This window comes from Rana temporaria, chromosome 1 (assembly GCF_905171775.1).
Source record: "Rana temporaria chromosome 1, aRanTem1.1, whole genome shotgun sequence".
Taxonomy (NCBI): Eukaryota; Metazoa; Chordata; class Amphibia; order Anura; family Ranidae; genus Rana; species Rana temporaria.
The window spans coordinates 589,072,970-589,094,015 of record NC_053489.1 but is presented as its reverse complement, the minus strand read 5'-3'; the positions used below and the strand labels follow the sequence as shown (position 1 = coordinate 589,094,015).

At 46.3% G+C, this 21,046-nt stretch overlaps 1 protein-coding gene across 1 annotated transcript in view; it reads right to left on the bottom strand.

The window, feature by feature from the left end:
• Positions 1-17,346, bottom strand: part of UGDH (UDP-glucose 6-dehydrogenase) — a 38,703-nt gene extending 21,357 nt beyond the window's left edge. The window contains exons 1-3 of the mRNA XM_040335118.1: positions 17,177-17,346; positions 5,620-5,788; positions 1,095-1,196 (exon numbers count right to left, since the gene is read on the bottom strand). Of these exons, the coding sequence (XP_040191052.1) occupies positions 1,095-1,196; positions 5,620-5,781 (264 nt within the window). The 5' untranslated portion in view covers positions 5,782-5,788; positions 17,177-17,346. The remainder of the gene's footprint in view (positions 1-1,094; positions 1,197-5,619; positions 5,789-17,176) is intronic.
• Between the last annotated feature and the right edge of the window lie 3,700 nt (positions 17,347-21,046).

Below are 21,046 nucleotides of genomic sequence, written 5' to 3'. Positions count from 1 at the left end.
ACATCACAGCACAAATCAGATGACATACATGTACGCTGAGCTGCATTTATGACAGAAGAGACCAATAGTATCTGTCGGTCTTAAAAACCCACCTGTCAGCATTTTAAAATAGATTCTAATACTACTTTATTGTAATTGCCATACCTGTAGGCCAATCACAACAGCCCCAAAGCCTGGTAGAAAAACTCCCATGTTAGAATTATCCCACTGTGGTTAGCTGCTAGGTTGCAGCATGTGTTGAGCGCTTTCCCTTCCTCTCAGTGTCACAGGAACAAGATTTTTACCCCCATTTAAAAGCTGCACAGATGCAATGCACTCCTCCTACCTATCGCAGCAATGCTATGCTCAGCCGCTACTGCACCAGAGAGCACACTACCTGGATTTTAAACAAGAGGGCTTACTCCTGTGACACTGGGGGAGAAGCACGCAACATGGGGCTAGATTCAGAAATGTACGTGCACCCGGCGCATTTATTTACGCAAGGCTTTTTCCGGCGTAAAGTTACCCCTGCTCTATAATGCGTAGCCAATGTTAAGTATGGACAGCGTCGTATTTTGCGCAAGTCGTACGCGAATATGGCTGTGCGGAAGTTACGTTCACGTCTAAAGCATTGACTATTTGCGGCGTAATTTGGAGCATGCGCACTGGGATACTTTCACGGACGGCGCACGGCCGTTCGTTAGAAGCGTCAAATACGTGGGGTCACTAGTAATTAGCATACAACACGCCCCCTACCAGCCTATTTTGAATTAGGCGGGCTTACGCCGGCCCATATACGATACGCCGCCGTAACTTCGGGTGCAAATTCTTTCTGAATACGGGACTTGCCTGTCAAAGTTACGGCGACGTAGCGTATATGCGATACGCTACGCCTGCCTAAAGATAGGCAAATCTCTCCGAATCTAGCCCATAAGCTGCATCCTAGCAGCTAGCCAGGATGGATAAAGACAATCAAGGAGGCTTCAGGAGTACCACATTAAGCAAGATTTTACAAAGCTGCACAGTATATTTGAACCACTGCATACTCCATTTTATTGAAAAGGTGAACAATTCCTTATTGCCTCATTTTTGCATATAAAAATAAAAGTACTTACAGAAATAAAGACAAGATCAGCCTCTTGTATGGCTCCATCTATATCAGTAGAGTAGAACAAGTTTTTTCCTCTGCAAGATTCAACAACTTCTTTTAATCCCGGCTGCAAAAAGGGAAATCAAACCCAAAATGCTCATAAGTGGGAAACTCAAAAAGATCACCGTCTAAATACATTACCAGCTGGCAGCTATCAATTTTATACATTACAAATTCTATTTTATGATTTATAAGTCAAATGACACAAAAATAATCATAGCCAAGTTGTCCACAAGTGTCATGGACAAAGGTCAGTTTCCAACTGTAATTGCAGCTTCCCACTGCCCCGATATGGTTCGTGGGGCAAAGCGCAGCTAACCCAAGGGTTTTGTGTGCGTTAGCTGCATTTCCCCTCATTTCCCCCATACCCTTTATGATGTCCCACGGTTTTGGTGCAGTTTCAGAAAGTGCACCAAACATGCAGCATACTGGAGTTTTGGTGTGCTTCTCTGAAACCACACCAAAACTGGTAAAGCACAGCGAACGTGCATGAAAAACTACTGCAAACGTGCAGCGAGGCAGTGTAAATCCACCCCAATAACATGGATCTGAACTCAAAAAGTGAAGATTTGCCATGTTATAAAAAGGAGTAAATGTAAAAAATAAGTGCCTGGAAAGTATTGCACCCACAAAGGTTCTTGCAGGCTCTATGTGCAAGCTGTTTGGCTGTACGTCGTAGCAGGGATCAATGAAAGGCTGCTGGATCTTGTAGTTTTAAATTCACAGAACTCTGATTGAGTGACACGGTGGGTGGCTGCATTCTCTGCAGATTCTTACAGAGAGCAGGAGGAAGAAGATCACACACCATCGGGGAGCCAGGGAGATGCAGGATCTAGTGGGATTGTAACATGTTGCACCCTGAATATGGGTGCAACAGGTTACAAAAGGTGAACTTATCCTTTCAGTCTTGGCATTACCCTGAACAGAAATGCTGGAAAAGTTACAGTGTGCTTCCTGAGATACAATGGTGTCTAGGCATTCCTGCATATAGCCTCATAGCTGTATATCTGCAGTGTGGGATCTTAGGCACTGCTGCCTCTGACTGCTAGTCTCACAAGATCTGGAGTGAAATTGGTGACTTTACTTTACAGTTATATTGTTATTATACTGTGTTGCTCACCGTTCTTTATAGAAGCTCTGACATGAGGAAGTAAAGTTCTTGCCACCTCTACAGAGACACAGTGCACAACAAGGCATAGCAAGTTCATAATGGGGGGAAGATCTTCTTGGACCTTCTGGCAACACCGACGACTAGTCCTTAGCCCTCTGCCTGCCCTTTTCTGGTACAGCTTTCAGGGTTTACGATTTCCTTTAGGATTACCACTGAACTGGAAAGTATTTTTCAAAATTTTTTTTACTTAAATTTTTTTCTTTAAAGTGGAAGTCAAGGCAAAACAACCTACTAATCGTAACATTGCTCCCTCCCCACTCCTAACACCTATGCTCCAGTTTTGTCATGTGACCTCCCATGTCAGCCAGCTGAGGTTACAGGCGAGAATGTTTGACAATGGCTGGATATTTAGGAGCAGGACTGCCACCCATAGTCTTCTTTTACAAAAAGTTTATTGTCATAAAAACCAACAGTACAGGTTTACGATAGGGTATTATAGTATACGTCATACAAAGCAAATCCGGGCCTGCAAGCAGGAGCCGAGCTCTTATGCTATACTCAAATATAAGAAAAAAGAAAAGGGTCCATAGAACCATACGGTCTAGAACCCGGGCTGTGCCCGGCTGTCTGTAAACCTGTAGAACAAGTATATAATACACAATAGAAGAACCTAAAGGTTAGCATCCTCTAGAAAGAGTAGAGAGAATTAACTGCCAAGAGAAAATAGACTATGGGAGAATGGAAAAAGAAGAAGAATGGAGCAGAGCGAGAAGAGGGGTAGAAGGCGAAGAGGTAATGACAGAGGAAGGGGGTGTGAGGTCCACGGGGTGCGCGCAAGAGTCCTATATTGACAGTAATGCAGTGTCAAACCAAGAAGGGTGGTGGTATGTAATCCAAGGCTGCCAAACCCTAAGAAATTTGTCATGCGTATCAGAAAGGAACGCCATCAGTTTCTCATGCCACCCATAGTCTTCAATGGCCCATTCATTGTCAGCACCCCATCCTCTCCCCTGCAGTTACTGCTAGCCAACATGGCCTGAAAATAAGTCAGCATATACATCTTTCTTACACAGGTAGGCTAGCATAGGTGTTGGAAAGTGGGGAGGGGGAAGCATTTTTTAAAGATTAGTTAGGCTTAGCATTTTACTTTATGCTACAGAAAAATCGAATTTAGCCTTGCAAGACAATGCTACCATAATATATATATATATATATATATATATATATATATATATATATATATATATATATATATATATATATATATATATATATATATTTTTTTTTTATTTTAACTAGATCACTTTCTGTGTCAAAGACACGATCACCGAATTAAACAAAAGCCTAGATGAAATGTGAAAGTGGCTCCTTTGTTTGTCTGGGATCCCATTTGTTTTATCTCACATAGAGAGGTTACAAATATCACAGGTTCTTCAATAGAAATGCACAAGCAAATAGCCAGGCTAAAGAAATCCATTGGTTTAAACAGAAGGTGGTAACGCAGTTCTAGATTTGACTACTGTATTTTTTAATCAGGACTCCATTTGCTGCTACTACTACATACAATAAAAAAGGAGTCTTGTAGAGAGTATAACTCACAGTAAATATGACTGATCACTTCCTGCAGTTTTTAAGCCCGATCTTTCAAAGCTGTAATCACAATATGACTGCCAACTCAGCAGAGGAAGTACAGCAAGGGTAAAAAGACAATAGTGATTAGACTTAAAGGGGAAGTATGGTGTTTCACTGTGTGCAGTGGTCTCTTATTTTTATATTTTCTTTAGAATTTAAATGAAAGATCTAAAATAATAGTCTTAGCAAAAAAGAGCTCAAAACAGTCAGGAATAATGCTACCATTCGCTGTTCCCGTAAGCAGTAAAAATGCTGGAATCACCTTTCTACATTCGCTTAAAGTGGTTTTAAAGGCAGAGGGCCAGATCCTCAGAGCGAGTACTTTCAAATTACCCGCGTCGTATCTTGAGTTTGAATCCTCAAACCAAGATACGACGGCATCTGGGTTCGATCCGACAGGCGTACGGCTTTGTACGCCTTCGGATCGTAGATGCAATACTTCGGCGTCCGCTGGGTGGAGTTCTCGTTGTTTTCCGCGTCTGGTATGCAAATTACCCATTTCCGTCGATCCACGAACGTACGTACGTCTCTAGTCAGCTTTTTCCGGCGTATAGTTAAAGCTGGTATTTCTTTTTTTTTGCGCAACTCGTCCGTGAATCGGGATGGACGCAAGTCACGTCCAAGTTTAAAAAATTACATCCTTGCGACGTCATTCTGCGCAATGCACAGCGGGAAATTTCAAAACGGAGCATGCGCAGTTCATTCGGTGCAGGGACGCGCTTCATTTAAATGAATCACGCCCCCTAATCGCTGATTTGAATTCCGCCTCTGAGATACACTACACCGCTGTAACTTACGGCGTGAATTTGTTGTGGATTTGAAACAAAGCCAAGTAAGTTACGGCGGCGTAGCGTATCTTATATACGCTGCGCCGGTGCCGATCTATGTGGATCTGGCCCATAATGTTTACTTTAAGGGCCAGTTCACACCAGATGCAGTTCCGTGTGCATTTTTTCTGCGCCAAAAACGCATGCACAGTTTTTTCCATGTATTGCAACGGCTCTAGTTCATACCACCCAGTCAGTTTCCGGTGCGGAAACTGACTGCATGGTGTGAACTAGAGCCATTGGAATACATGGAAAACACTGTGCATGCGTTTTGTGCAAAAAAAAAAGCACACTGAAATGAACTGAACTGCGTCTGGTGTGAACTGGCACTAATGCATTCCCTGCATTAAGGTAAGAAAACCCTGTGATGTGCACGATAACAGCAGCTCTCTCTCCTCATTGGCTCTCACCGCTGTCAATTACAGCCAGTAAAGAGGGAGCCGGGGGACGGGGACGAGTCGCTCTGTTTCATTGAACTGTCTAGTGAGCGGGCATGCACGATTCAAATGGCCCGCTATAGGGACACCCGGCGGGTAGAGGAGCCAGGAGCGCTCTCAGGGGACCCAGAAGGGAAGAATAGAGGCTGTTCTGTGCAAAACCATTGCACAGAGCTAGCAAGTATAACATGTGCCTTTAGAAGAATCACTTTAAATGTTTCATGCCCTCCCTTTGTATTCTCTGGTATACCACAAAAAAAAAAAAAAAAAAAAAAGTGAACTACGTCATCCGAATGCAAAAGTTCAGCCTGTGAAAAGCTTTATTGCAACTATACAATGGAATGCCATAAATCCAAGTGTGCGGGCTGTAGGTCACACTGTGTACATAGTGTGCTTGGAGCTCATTCTTTGATCATGTCACCCATCTCATATTTTATATCACACACACACAGGCTGCAGGTTAGGTAGTGACGTAGATGTTACCTCGTAGATGGGGAGGGTGTCAGAATTCCAGGCATCGATTCGTGTCTCGTTAACATCCACCACCGTTACTCTGATGTCAGGGCACATCTGAGCAATGACGCTGCAAGTAGGACCGCCAACATAGCCGGCGCCAATACAGCAGATCTTCTTAATCTTGAACATGTCTATGCTGTAAATTGAAGAAAAAAAGAATTATATTAACCTTCCTATTTTACTGAATTGACATATGTACTTTCCTAAGAGGGCTAAATTATTGGGCAGATTAAAAATCCCAACCAGACTGCCATTTTTCTTTTAAAAGTGGTGGTACCCACAATATCTGCCCGTCCCAGTTTTATTATAAAAACAAAAAACACATGTACATCTAGCACCACATTTAAATACCATTACCCCCTATAATAATAATAATAATAATTAAAAAAAAAATACTTTTATTTGTAATCCTCTTATTTGACAAATTGGTTGAAAGCTGTGCTGAATTGGTCCACTTCCTACAATGCTCTGTTTTCTGCAATAGGATTCTTAATGTTTGCTATAATCTATTCTAGAATGTTGTCTAATGAACTCCTTATGGAATGCCCCTGAGGAAAAGACTCTTCACGGGTCCTGAAACACGTCGTGCAAATATCAGGAGACAATCACTTTTCAATCAGCTTTGTTACCATTTTATTGTATGGTGATGTATGCACCAACCTTTTTTTTTTTTTAAAGTGTATTTTGTGCGTGTACTCGAGAGAGGAGCCGGACTTGGGAGTAGGCAGGCCTCCCCCAGAGGCAATCTGCCACCTTTCTCCATGCCCCGGGTGGCAATGGCGGGTGCGTGAGGGGGTCCTCCCACACAGCCCGCCCTACCTGCTCTGCTTTGAAGCCCAACGGGGCAGAGGGACTCCCTATAAGGGAGTGAGAGGATCTAGCCCGCTCAACCAGCCCCGTTAGTCCTTCGCCTCTCTTTTTTAGAGACCGCGTGGTCAAAGTGCGTGCATGTTAACCAATTTCGAGTGCGTGTAGGTGTGGTGTTTTTTTGTGGTATGGGGGGGTTGGCGTACTAAGCGCAGGCTTACCTCGCATAGCACACCCACCGGGAGCCGGGCTGAGACCACCAAACTCAATTCACATGTAGCCGAGACCGGGATCCAAACCCCTAGCTGCAGCAGTGAATGGCTTGTCAGCGCAGTGCCAATCGCGTTGAGCCACCGCAGCTCCCATGCACCAACCTTTTAATAATATTTAATAAAACAATTTTGTAATCAATATATGTACTCAGATGCCCATAAAGTCCCCATGTGTACATTGGGAGGTACCTTTGCTCTATGGTATTAAACCTTAAACATGTCACTACCCTATATTTTCCATAGGCAAAGCTTTAAAAGCCCCCTATAAAGTAATCAGTTTAGCGTTACGAAGAAGGTCTGGTAAAATTGTTGCTCCCATTCCGGCGTGAGCAGCGATATGTAACCCAATCATTGTTTTCAAGCGTAGGTGCTCTGCTGCGGGCACTTACGTTTGTAAATTTTGGGCGGGGGATGGATTTTGTGTGCTTGGGTGTGACTTTAGCCTTTTACAATAATTGTTTTTTTTAATTATCTAACCCCCCCCCCCAAATCATCACATAGGGGGGGACAAAAATTTGAAGATTTTTTTTTTGGTCACAGGTTCTCTTTAACGAGACCCTGCACGTCTCCCCTGTGCTCCACTGAATGGAAAGCAATGCACATCACACCTCATTACATTCTTTCCTGGCCTGAATGGCTGGGGAAACTCATCAGGGACTTGGAAAGGACATCACACAACAACAACGAGAAGGGGAGAAGAGTGGAGAAGAGTGGACGCGTGTCTGCTCTCCTCCCTCCATCCCCTCTACCCGGAGACATCGGCTATGCTGGTCCCAGGCCAGAGGGGCAAGTGGAGTCCAAGATACATAGCAGGAGAGCATTCGGGTGGCTGCAAAGGGAAACCTGGCGCCTGGGGTTTGTCGAGCCCTGCCCTACATTAAGGCTGCATTCACACCTGAGCGTCAGTCGGTTTTTTGGGCGGTTTTTTTCCAGCGTTTTGTCGCACGTATTCATGCTTATTTGCGCGTTTGCATACAGCGTCGTCCGACGTTTTTGTACTTCATTTTTCCTATTGGCTAAAATAAAAAACGTTGATCATCTTTTCATCACTTGTTGCTAGGTTGATAGATTTGTTTAATCTTCTGCCTGGGTGAAAAGTTCTATTGATTAAAGCGACAAAATGCCCGTAGCAAACGCTTGTTGTCACGCAAGTCGCTTGAATCGAGCGTTTCCATTACTTTCTATGGGAAATGGAAACGCTCAAACCGCCCGATACGCGCGACAAAAAAGGGTCCGGAACTTGTTTGCGCTTCAGGCGTTCGGCGTGCAGATGTGAACCATCTCCATAGGGTATAATGTTATTTTTCCCCTCCAGCGTATTGTAGCGTTGCGCTTCAGGCGACAAAACGCCTAGGTGTGAATGCAGCCTTAGGGTTGGTAAAATGCCATTTATTACATTTTAGTTTTAAAATCACTTTAAAGGACAAAAGTACACTAACATTTCATAGTAAAGTCCCCAAGCATATTAATATTATATACTATTTGGTGCACCTCCTGCCAGATAACGTTAGTCCACTGTGGAAGAGTCACTACTGTATTTAAAATGTTAGGACAAGATAAAGTGGAATGTGAGACTAGGGCTGGTTTAACATACATTTCTATAATTACTTAGACACAAGACCCAAAAGGGCAGAACAAAGTAATGTTAACATTAAAAGAACAAAAAGGCATCATTTACATTTTACACGTGGCACAAGACCCTTATCACTTTGAGATTACAAAGACACACAAACATTATGTGGAATTAGATGTGGAATAGTAGGCGTTTGCCACACTATTTACTCCTAGGAGTACTTTGTCGGTCAATGAATAGATGAAAAATTCAAAGCACAGGATAAAGACAGCCCGGCTCTAGACTTGTGAAACGTGGAATTCCTCCAGATACACGTTAAGTACATCCATATGGTTCACAGAGACTACGTCAGTGGAGGGAGGGGGGGGGGGCAGGCATCATACAGTCTCCAGTGGAGGGAGGGGGGTAGGCATCATACAGTCTCCAGTGGAGGGAGGGGGGTAGGCATCATACAGTCTCCAGTGGAGGGAGGGGGGGGGCAGGCATCATACAGTCTCCAGTGTAGGGAGGGGGGGGGGCAGGCATCACACAGTCTCCAGTGGAGGGAGGGGGGGGGGGCAGGCATCATACAGTCTCCAGTGTAGTTGTGCAATCGTGGCTACTCAGAAGCTACAGGGAAATCTATGACTACAGTCTGATCTATTACGCAAATCATGTGGGGGCGACGGTGAATACTTGGGCTTTAATGAGCAATGACGATGTAGACCAGGGGCCAGATTCACGTAGATCAGCGGATCTTTAGATGTGCTCGATCTACCTGATTTAAGATCCGCTCCCGCAAGTTTGCGAGGCAAGTGGGTAATTCACAAACCACTTACCTCCAAACTTGCGGCGGCGGATCGTAAATCCCCCAGCGGAATTCAAATTCCGCGGCTAAGGGGGAGTGTACTATTTAAATCAGGCGCGTTCCCGCGCCGATTTAAATGAGCATGCGCCGTCTGCGGAATTTCCCGGCGTGCATTGCTCCCACTGACGTCGCTAGGACGTCAGTGGTTTTGACGTGAGCGTAACTTGCGACGCGCGTGTTTCTGAATCGGCGTACGCAAACGACGTAAGAAAAGTTAAAAGCGACGCGGGAACGACGGCTATACTTAACATTGGCTGCGCCTCATAGAAGCAGGGGTAAGTATACGCCGGGAAAGCCGCTACGGAAACGTCGTAACACTGCGTCGGGTCCGCGTACGTTCGTGAATTTGCGGATCTCGCCGATTTACATATTATTCAACGTAAATCAGCGGGAACGCCACCATTTTCAAATTGAAAATAAGATCCGACAGTGTAACACTGTCGGATCTTAGCCATATCTATGCGTAACTGATTCTATGAATCAGACGCATAGATAGGACCAGTGTAAGTCAGAGATACGACGGTGTATCTCCTGATACACCATCGTATCTTTGTGAATCTGGCCCCAGGAGTCTCCAAACTGCGGCCCGAGGGCCAGATGTGGCCCTTTGCTAGCCTTTATCCGGCCCTTGGGGCACTATTTCTTCCACTGATACCAATGATGGGATACTATTCCTTTTACTAATAAGGTGTCACTACTATGTCTCCTACTGACCACCAACCTTGAGGCCATATTTATTCTCACTGATGCTGGGCTCAGGAAATTTCTGACCCGCAGGCAGCAATCCGACCCTCCTAAAGCCTGAAGGACAATAAACTGGCCCTTGGTTTGAAAAATTTGAAGACCCCTGATGTAGACGTAAAGCCTGACATACATTAGTGGAGATTATCTTTAAACACGATTAATCTCATTCATTTCTATGCAGCTAGTGAATGTCCACCCCCACAGTTACTACTTTTTATTCCACTTCCCCCCTTTCAGATTGTAAGCTCCATGAGCAAGGACCTCCCACATTGAGCTGCATTGCAATGTTTACCGTCTCCCATACAGCACTGTGCAAACTGTTGGAGCTATATATAAATACTGTATAATAATAATAATAATAATAATTTTATTAACTCATCTACACCTTAAAGCGGTTGTAAACCCCGCTTGGTAATTTTTACCTACAGGTAAGGCCGGGTACACACGGACAAACATGTATGGTGAAAGCGGTCCGTCGGACCGTTTTCACCATACATGTCTGCCAGAGGGCTTCTGTACGATGGTTGTACACACCATCGTACAGAAGTCCGCGCGTAAACAATACGCGGGGCGTGTCCGCGGTGTCGCCGCGTCGATGACGCGGTGTCGCCGCGACAATGACGCGGCGACGTGGGCGGCCCGCCTTTAAAATGCTTCCACGCATGCGTCGAAGTCATTCGACGCATGCGAGGGACGGCGGGCGCCTGGACATGTACGGTAGGTCTGTACTGACGACCGTACATGTCCGAGCGGGCTGAATTCCAGCGGGCTGTTTTAAAACAAGTCCAGGAATATTTGCCCGCTGGGAAAAGGCCCGGCGGGCAAATGTTTGCTGGAATTCGGCCCGCTCGCGCCCACACACGACCAAACATGTCTGCTGAAACTGGCCTGCGGGCCAGTTTCAGCAGACATGTTTGCTCGTGAGTATGGGGCCTAAGCCTAGAATAATGCCGCGTACACACCATCACTTTATGTGATGAAAAAAAGACGACGTTTTAAATCATGAAATAAAACAACGTTTTTGAAACTTCATTTTCAAAAACGACGTTGCCTACACACCATAGTTTTTTCAAAATGCTCTAGCAAAGCTCGGTTACGTTCAGCACTCTTTTCCATTGAAGCTCGCTTCATAACTAGCTTCTGAGCATGCGCGGGTTTAAAAACGTTGTTTTAAACGTCGTTTTGCCCACACGCCATCATTTTAATTGACACAAAAAAAAAAACGACACAAAAAATTGAAGCATGCTTCAATTTTTTTTTGTCGTTTTTCACAAGACATAAAACAATGTTTTCCCCACACACGGTCATTTTAATTGACGTTTTTCAAAACGTCTTTTTTTTTTCCCCTCCATCACATAAAGTGATGTGGCTAGATTCAGAGAGATGGCCGCAACTTTGCGGCGGCGTAGCTTAGCGCGTTTAGGCTACGCCGCAAGTTAGCGAGGCAAGTACTTGATTCTCAAAGTACTTGCCTGCCAAGTTACGGCGGCGTAGCCTAAAGCGGGCGGACGTAAGGGCGCCTAATTCAAATTTGTCTGAGGGGGCGTGTTTTACGATAATGAGGCTTGACCCGACGTGATTGACTTTTTTTTTTAACTGCGCATGAGCCGGGCGCCTACATTTCCCAGTGTGCATTGCGGCTAAGTCCGCCGCACGGGCCTATTGATTTTGACGTGGACGTAAACTATGTAAATCCCTATTCACGGACGACTTACGCAAACGACGTAAAATTTTCGAATTTCGAAGCAGGAACGGCGGCCATACTTTAACATTACTATTCCATCCTGATAAAGAGTTACGTAAACGCCGTATCTGTACTGCGTCGGCCAGGCGTACGTTCGTGAATAGGCGTATCTAGTGATTTACATATTCTACGCCGACCGCAATGGAAGCGCCACCTAGCGGCCAGCCAAAATACTGCACCCTAAGATAGGACGGCGCAAGCCGTCCTATCTTAGATAGGTTTAAGTGTATCTTTGTTTGAGAATACACTTAAACTTAGGTGGGTTTAGATTCCGAGTTAGGTCGGCGTATCTACTGATACGCCGACCTGAATCTAGCTATTGGTGTGTACGCGGCATAAGGCTTACCTGTAGGTAAAATGAAGATCTCCTAAACGTGCACAAATCAGCCCTCAGCAGCAACTTTACAGCTTTGTTTCATATTGTGCTAGTACGCAACACATACTAGCACATTATGCCATTGCCTTGCAGGTTTAAAAAAAAAATAATAATGGTAGGAGCTCAGTAAATGTGGCAAAACTTCACTTTGCAAAGAACTATCTAATTATGTGCAACATAATTGGATGATCAAGTCAACACCACTTCACCTCATCCACTAAACTCTGGGAAAAATGCGCTTGCAAAATGCAACTTCACTTGCAAAGCGGTCAGTCTACCAGCCTTCGGTAAATCAATTCCTTTGGGTCTTTTTGACAAGTCGTAGATTTGCTCCTGTCAGATTCGGCAAATAATCATATTGTTAAAAGCGGAGGTTCACCCTAAAAAACATCTATGTACCATCCCACCCAGCATACTTGCGTCAGCTATAGTATGTGTTTTTTTTTTTTTCCCGCTGTATTTACCGTTTAATCGTTCAGTTTCGTTTCAGACTCCCGCGGGGAGTAGGCGTTCCTATGAAGAGGGGAACATGATTGACGTCCAGCTACGGCACGTCACGTGTTCCGAAAATAGCCGGAGTAGGACTCGGCTCTTCGCGGCACTATACGGCGCCTGCGCACAGACTAGGAGCTGACTGTGCAGGCGCTGTATATATATCCGAGACCTATTTCGGCTATTTTCGGAACGCGTGAAACGCCATAGCCGGACGTCAATCATGTTCCCCTCTTCATAGGAACGCCTATTTCCCCGCCGGAGTCTAAAACAAAACTGAGCGATTAAAACGGGAAATACAGCGGCGAAAAAAAAAAACATACTATAGCTGACGCAAGTATGCTGGATGGTATGGTACATAAAAAAAAAAAAAAAAAAAAAAAAATGTTTTAGGGTGAACCCCCGCTTTAAGTGCATGTCCCCCAAAACACTTGAGAAGTACGTGCCGTCAGAGCAGAAGAGTATGGAATACAGTCGGCATCCCAGTGGATTTCCTGACAGCACGGCGCCTGCAGGTAATAAATGGGGCCTTTCATTCCCTCAGTGAACACGTCACAGAAGGAGCATTCAAGAACAGGGATTTCTTTCACTGTCGCTCACATTACTAGATATAGAAAAGAGTTCCAGTATATTATAAAAGGCATTTGCACAACATAAAACCCTACTCTGACATTAGAAAGCCAAGTAGGCAACATCCAATATGAAGAACATCTGAACTTGTAGTTTCATCTCATCTAGTAGGCCTGGACAACCCTCAGCCATCTTCAAATGAACTTCTGCAACATACATACAGAGTATTCACTGTATAGTTATATTGTAATGTGCCAAGCCTCCTATAATCAGTGATAGCCAGGAAACACAATGCAAGGGCATGGGACAATTGTGTGCTACAGATCATCCAGCCTGGGTCACTCTGCTCTGGACAAACATTCACGGTCAAGGAGACGTGATGCCAAGAGTAGACCACACTGGCATGCACACTGGCATGCAATGGAAATGTAGCAGAACAGGAGGGAACAATTCTAACTATAACCTATAGCAGCCTGTCTCAACCTTTTTAACCCAGTGGAACCCTTGAAATCATTTGCGAGTCTCAGGAAAGCCTGTTAAAATAAGATAGGTGGGGGTCATTGGGAATGTGCCCCTTACATTGGTGGTCAGTGGGAAGAACTGCCCCCTTAGAGTGGTGGTCAGAATGATTATTGGCATCATACCACTGGGTCGGTCACGCCGTATTGGACCTGGAACTATGCAAGCACCACCAGAGGGGAGGTCAATCAGCCACAGCTCAAAGAACCCCTAGCAACCTCTGGAGGAACCTCAGAGTGCTATGGAATGCTGGTTAAAAATGACTGGCCTACAGTTTGGAAGAAAAAAAAAAAAATTGTAAAAAAGTCTCTGTACATATGAAAATGTGTTGTATGAAAGAGGCAGCAATTATAAAAGTTTGATTTCCTGTACCCTTGCTTGGACCCTTTTCTCTTTAGCAAGGACAATCGTAAGAATATAAACTTACCCCATAATGAAAACACTAACACAGGGATCCTCAAACTACGGCCCTCCAGCCGTTCCGGAACTACACATCCCATGAGGCATCTGTCATTCACAGACATGACTAGGCATGATGGGAATTGTAGTTCCTGAACAACTGGAGGGCCATAGTTTGAAGACCCATGCACTAACAGATTACTTCACAAATATTTTCTTTCTAGGACTGCAATGGTAACAGATACAGGATCTATTTGCAGCTGTATTATTTTTTTGGGCCGACTTGCTACACTATAAGGACTCTCCCACCTCCCTTTTTTTCCCCCCTGGAAGACACCCGGGAATGTCCTGGAGACCACTGGTCAGTCCCATAACCCAAACTCCTGGGACCTTTCAGGAGACCACCACACCCGGGAATGTCCTGGAGACCACTGGTCAGTTCCGTAGACCCAAACTCCTGGGACCTTTCAGGAGACCACCACACCTGGGAATGTCTTGGAGACCACTGGTCAGTCCCATAGACCCAAACTCCTGGGACCGTCCTGGAGACCACTGGTCAATGCCGTAGACCCAAACTCCTGGGACCTTTCAGGAGACCACCACACCCGGGAATGTCCTGGAGACCACTGGTCCCAGGAGTTTGGGTCTACGGGACTGACCAGTGGTCTCCGGGACAGTCCCGGGTGTAGTGGTCTCCCGAAAAGTCCCAGGGAGTTTGGGTCTACGGGACTGACCAGTGGTCTTCAGGACATTCCCGGGTGTGGTGGTCTCCCGAAAGGTCCCAGGAGTTTGGGTCTACGGGACTGGCCTTTCGGGAGACCACCACACCCGGGACTGTCCTGGAGACCACTGGTCAGTCCCGTAGACCCAAACTCCTGGGACCTTTCGGGAGACCACCACACCCGGGAATGTCCTGAAGACCACTGGTCAGTCCCGTAGACCCAAACTCCTGGGACCTTTCGGGAGACCACCACACCCCAGATTTTAGATAATTCAGGTGTAAATAGGTCCTGTATCTAAAATCTGGGGTGTGGTGGTCTCCCGAAAGGTCCCAGGAGTTTGGGTCTACGGGACTGACCAGTGGTCTTCAGGACATTCCCGGGTGTGGTGGTCTCCCGAAAGGTCCCAGGAGTTTGGGTCTACGGGACTGACCAGTGGTCTCCAGGACAGTCCCGGGTGTGGTGGTCTCCCGAAAGGTCAGTCCCGTAGACCCAAACTCCTGGGACCTTTCGGGAGACCACCACACCCGGGAATGTCCTGAAGACCACTGGTCAGTCCCGTAGACCCAAACTCCTGGGACCTTTCGGGAGACCACCACACCCCAGATTTTAGATACAGGACCTATTCACACCTGAATTAACCAGGATGATGTGCCAATTGTGGTTTTAAACAGTAACCAATCACATTTCAGTCTACTCTGTTTAAGCAATGAGAGATAAAATTACTCTTATAGACAATCATCACAACGTTCCAGAAGAGTTAAGTATCCAAAGCCAAAACTTCTTAGGCCCCTTGAAGACGGGGAAGACTCCGCCAAGCTGATCTGCCTGCTCGGTGAGGGATTGGTCCGCTGATCAGGCGGATGACAAGTCCGTGTCGGTTACGCTATTCCCAGCAGACAGCCCTCTCTTCTCTATGGAGCAGTCAGATGGAAACTGATTGCCTGTCTCATTTCTGACAGTCATCTGATCCAATCTGAAAGGATCCCCATCCGTCTGCTCTTAGTGGACCGGATTGGATGCTGGCGGGTGTCAGCAGATGTCCCTAACTATGGTGGGGAGAGGTCCTCTAAGTTCCAGTGGGGTCTACAGGAAATCAAAAGTGAAGTCTCCCCCAATATTACAAACATATAAAGAAGATTTTCTCTCTCTTTTTTGTGCAATTATTATTATTATTATTATTATTATTATTATTATTAGAAGCAGGAGAAAAAGATATGTAAGCTTTAGATACATGGCAATGAAGTTGCACAGTATTAAGAGTATCTTTTTGTAACAGTCATGCTCCCCCCCCCCCCCTCAACTGTGTAATTTTCAGCAATAGAGAACATCTGGCCTCTGAGTGATGTACCCCCCACAATGTATGATCAGATTTCAGTTCTTCCTCTTCTTGTGTGTAACTGTATAGTAAAGCCCTCAGATCTGCCCAGTTTCCCAGTTTCTGGAGGAGAACTTCCCAGGAGGAAATGATCTGCCGGTATGGATCCAATTAGGGAAATGCGGGGGGGTACATAATTAAAGGGATACATTTATTAACAAAAATCAGATGTCCAACAATCAGGATCAGCCCATTGCAGCATGGAGGGGTATAGAACCCTGACATTGTACATAGATCCCTGCCACTCTACACAGATCCATCCCTGCCACTCTACACAGATCCATCCCTGCCACTCTACACAGATCCCTGCCACTCTACATAGAACCATGCCACTCTACATAGATCCATCCCTGCCACTCTACACAGATCCCTGCCACTCTACATAGATCCATCCCTGCCACTCTACACAGTACCCTGCCACTCTACATAGATCCATCCCTGCCACTCTACACAGTACCCTGACACTCTACATAGATCCATCCCTGCCACTCTACACAGTACCCTGACACTCTACATAGATCGATCCCCTGCCACTCTACACAGATCCCCTGCCACTCTACACAGAATCCCTGCCACTCTACACAGAATCCCTGCCACTCTACACAGAATCCCTGCCACTCTACACAGAATCCCTGCCACTCTACACAGAACCCTGCCACTCTACACAGAACCCCTGCCACTCTACACAGAACCCCTGCCACTCTACACAGATCCCCTGCCACTCTACACAGATCCCCTGCCACTCTACACAGAATCCCTGCCACTCTACACAGAATCCCTGCCACTCTACACAGAATCCCTGCCACTCTACACAGAATCCCTGCCACTCTACACAGAACCCTGCCACTCTACACAGAACCCCTGCCACTCTACACAGAACCCCTGCCACTCTACACAGATCCCCTGCCACTCTACACAGATCCCCTGCCACTCTACACAGATCCCCTGCCACTCTACACAGATCCCCTGCCACTCTACACAGATCCCCTGCCACTCTACACAGATCCACCCCTGGCATCGTATGATGAGGCTGGCAGTGTATGAGATGATCGGTGACAGAAGCGACCCCCCATCCCGCACTCACCTGGATCTCTCTCCTCTTCTCAGCGATGTGTACAGCGGATTCCCCGTCACCCAATGCCGGCCGCTCTACTGTCCTGGAACTCCATATACTCCCGTTAGCCCCGCCCCGTGGGAGGGTCCGGGCTGTCAGGGAAGTAGCGGGGTGAGGCTGTGCTCGGTAGGGGTGCAGGGAAGGGGATCGCAGTGATGAATGGGGAGGGGGATGGTCGGCGTGCACCGGATGTAGATGGAGGTGTGATCCCTCCCATACATTGTACGGAGCATGTGTGCTGTATATAGAGAGAGGACCGTACGATGTGCGGCGGACCCCTCCCCCTTCTGTATACAGCATTTCCTTCCATCCTGGGAAGGATTATATCTGTATACCGTGTCACTCTGATATGCCGGGTCCTGTATAAAGTACATGTAAACCCAATCATACAATAATACAGCTGAACTCAATAAACCTTTATTGAAATATACATTACAGGAGCCACCCTATGATATAAATGCACTTTGTATACACCAAATGTATTGTCAAACCCAGATATTACCTTGTGGAACCACCGCTGTGCTGTGTACAGCCTGTGCAGAGATGTGGGAGGGGCCAGGCCGCTCCTCCCACTTTAGGTTGCCTGCAGAAATCTATAGGAGGGGGCGGAGACCAGACCAGCCACCCTGTGCTAGGAGAGAGCGTAGCACTGACAGGTCTTTATTACAGGAAGCTCCTGCACGGAGGGAAACTTTTACACTGGATTACTGCAGAGATCTGGAAGAAATACACAAAGCTCATCGAGATTCATTTACAAAAACTTTATAGTCATTAAAACATAAGTAACAGAGACGGCAAGTTGACAGTTGCATACAAAATGTAAGTATGGGAATGCCACAGATAACAACGTCGTATTTTCATACAATAAGAAGAGCAAGGGCTCTTTCACGTGGGCTTTCTGCTGGACGGACTCAGCAGGGGATCCCCGCGGATGACAGGTCCGTCCGTCTCCACTCACTGTGCTGAGACAGACCTGCCAGAGCCACGCTCTTCTCTAGGGGGAGATTGGATGAAAACGCACAACCTGTCCATTTTCATCCGATCCGCCAGATAGGTGGAAAATAGGGTCAGCATCCATCTGGATTTCACAGACAGAATCGGATCGAATGGCAGCGGGTGTCAGCGGACATGTCACCACTGATATCCACCTCTCCATAGGAGTGAATGGAGGCTCCGATCAGGTCTGCCTGAAAAACTGACATGAGGATCTGATCGGAAAGCCTGTGTGAAAGGGGCCTATGTGAATCCAGAACTTCAGGATATCACTAGAAAAGCAAAGCTACAATCCTTTAAGACCCCTTTCACACTGAAGCATTTTTACAGCGTTTTAGCGTTAAAGATAGCACGATTAAAACGCTCTCCATGCATCTCAATGGACCCTTTCACACTGAGTCCTGGAAGCAGCATCTTTGGAGCAGCTTTTGGGCCATGAAAAAAACACTCCAAAAACGCCCATCTTCATTGAAATGAATTGAAAGCGCTGTAAAAACGCCTTACCCTTTCACACTGAGGCACTGCAAAAATGCCCTAAAACGTTAGGGTCTTCGCGGTGCTTTACCAGCACATTGGGATTGCAGATAAGGCTTCGCTTGAATAACGCTCGAATATTGCTCGAAAAAAGGTGGGATAACGCTTGAAAAACGCCCCAGTGTGAAAGGGGCCTAAGGGTTGGGGATTCCCAGACTCTCTGTATGGTGAGTATGGTTGCCATGAAAATATGCATCGCCAAATGCCACTCCAGTCGGAGCAACCTCTCAACAGGTTTAAAAAGAAGAGCTTTATATGGATTTCTTTTGATGTAAGAGTGTACAAAGAAGCGCATAAACCCAGACCCAAAGGGCCAGATTCACAGAAGAGATACGACGGCGTATCATACGCCGTCGTATCTCTGAGTGTATCTATGCGGCTGATTCATAGAATCAGTTACGCATAGATAGCCCTAAGATCCGACAGGTGTAATTGACTTACACCGTCGGATCTTAGAATGCAATACTTCGGCCGCCGCTGGGTGGAGTTTGCGTAGTTTTCCAGCGTCGGGTATGCAAATGAGGTTTTACGGCGATCCACGACGGTTTTCGCGTTCGTTACGTCGTCGCTAGTAAATTTTTCCCGTCGCAAAGTTACGGCTGCTTTAACATGGATTAACTTTAGATGAGCCATGTTAAAGTATGGCCGTCGTTCCCGGGTCGAATTTCAAATTTTTTTTTTTTTTGCATAAGACCTCCGTGAATAAGAAAGTACGTTACGCACGTCGCCGTTCAAAAAAAGGACGTCACTTTGCGCAAAGCGCAGCGGGAATTTCAAAACGGAGCATGCGCAGTACGTCCGGTGCGGGAGCGCGCCTAATTTAAATGGTACACGCCCCATTTGAATTAGGCGGGCTTGCGCCGGACGCCTTTACGTTACACCGCCGTAAGTTTACACGCAAGTGCTTGGTGAATCAGGCACTTGCGTGGAAAACTTGCGGCGGCGTAACGTATAGACGATACGTTACGCCGCCGCAAGTATATGTGAATCTGGCCCAAAGTTTTCACACCTTAGGGCAGGACCACATATATGCACTATCGTCACTGTCTGAGAGCAGCCACGAAAACAGGTCGATGAATAAGATGGAACAAAATGGCGAGCTGGCGTATAATACCATCTATGCAAAATGTTATAAGCAATTTTTCAAGATAAGTACATTCGCAGAGCTCCTTTATATGCCAAGGTCATAATCTGCTAGTCTTCGGGATCCAACCCCATCCCCAACTCACTCTCCCATTGATGATGAAAGGACGGCACCATAGGCTTCCTATAAGATACAATAAGCGCATCAAGATTTAGATAAGAATATACATGCCTCTTGTATTAACCACTTCCATATCAGGCACTTACGCACCTTCCCGCCCAAGCCAATTTTCAGCTTTTGAGCACTGTCGCACTTTGAATGGCAATTGCGCGGTCGTGCGACGTGGCTCCCAAACAAAATTGGCGTCCTTTTTTCCCCACAAATAGAGCTTTCTTTTGGTGATATTTGATCACCTCTGCGATTTTTTTTTTGCGCAACAACTAAAAAAAGACTGAAAATGTTTTAAAAAAATTACGTTTTTATTTTTTTCTGTTAATTTTTTTGTAAATAAGTAAGTTTTTTCTTTCAATTACGGGCACTGATATGGCGGCACTGATGGGCACCGATGAGATGGCACTGATGGACATCGATAAGGTAGTACTGACGGGCACAGATGAGGTGGCACTGATTGACGGCGCTGGTATGCGGCACTGATGGGCACACATAGGCGGCACTGATGGGCACACATGGACGGCACTGATGGGCACTCATGGGCGGCACTGATGGGCACTCATGGGCGGCACTTATGGGTGGCACTGATGGATACTTATGGGTGGCACAGATGGGCACTGATAGGTGGGCACTGGGCATGGATGGGCACTGTGGGGTGGCACTGATGGACACTGTGGGGTGGCACTGATGGACACTGGGGTGGCACTGATGGACACTGTGGGGCAGCACTGATCTACCCATGTTGCCAGTCAGTGCCCATTTGTGAGCACTGATTGACATCTTTTTTATTTTTTAAAGCTTTTTTTTTTTTCAATACTTTTTTTTATTTATTTGCCCTTCCCTGGTGGTCCAGGGTGGGCTTTCCTGGTGGTCCAGTGTGGCGATCCGAGGGGGGCTGCGCTGATAAACAATCAGCGCGAACCCCCCCTGTCAGGAGAGCCGCCGATCGGCTCTCCTCTACTTGCGTCTATCAGACGCGAGTGAGGAAGAGCCATCAACGGCTCTTCCTGTTTACATCGTGATCAGCCATGACTGGACACAGCTGATCTCATGGAAAA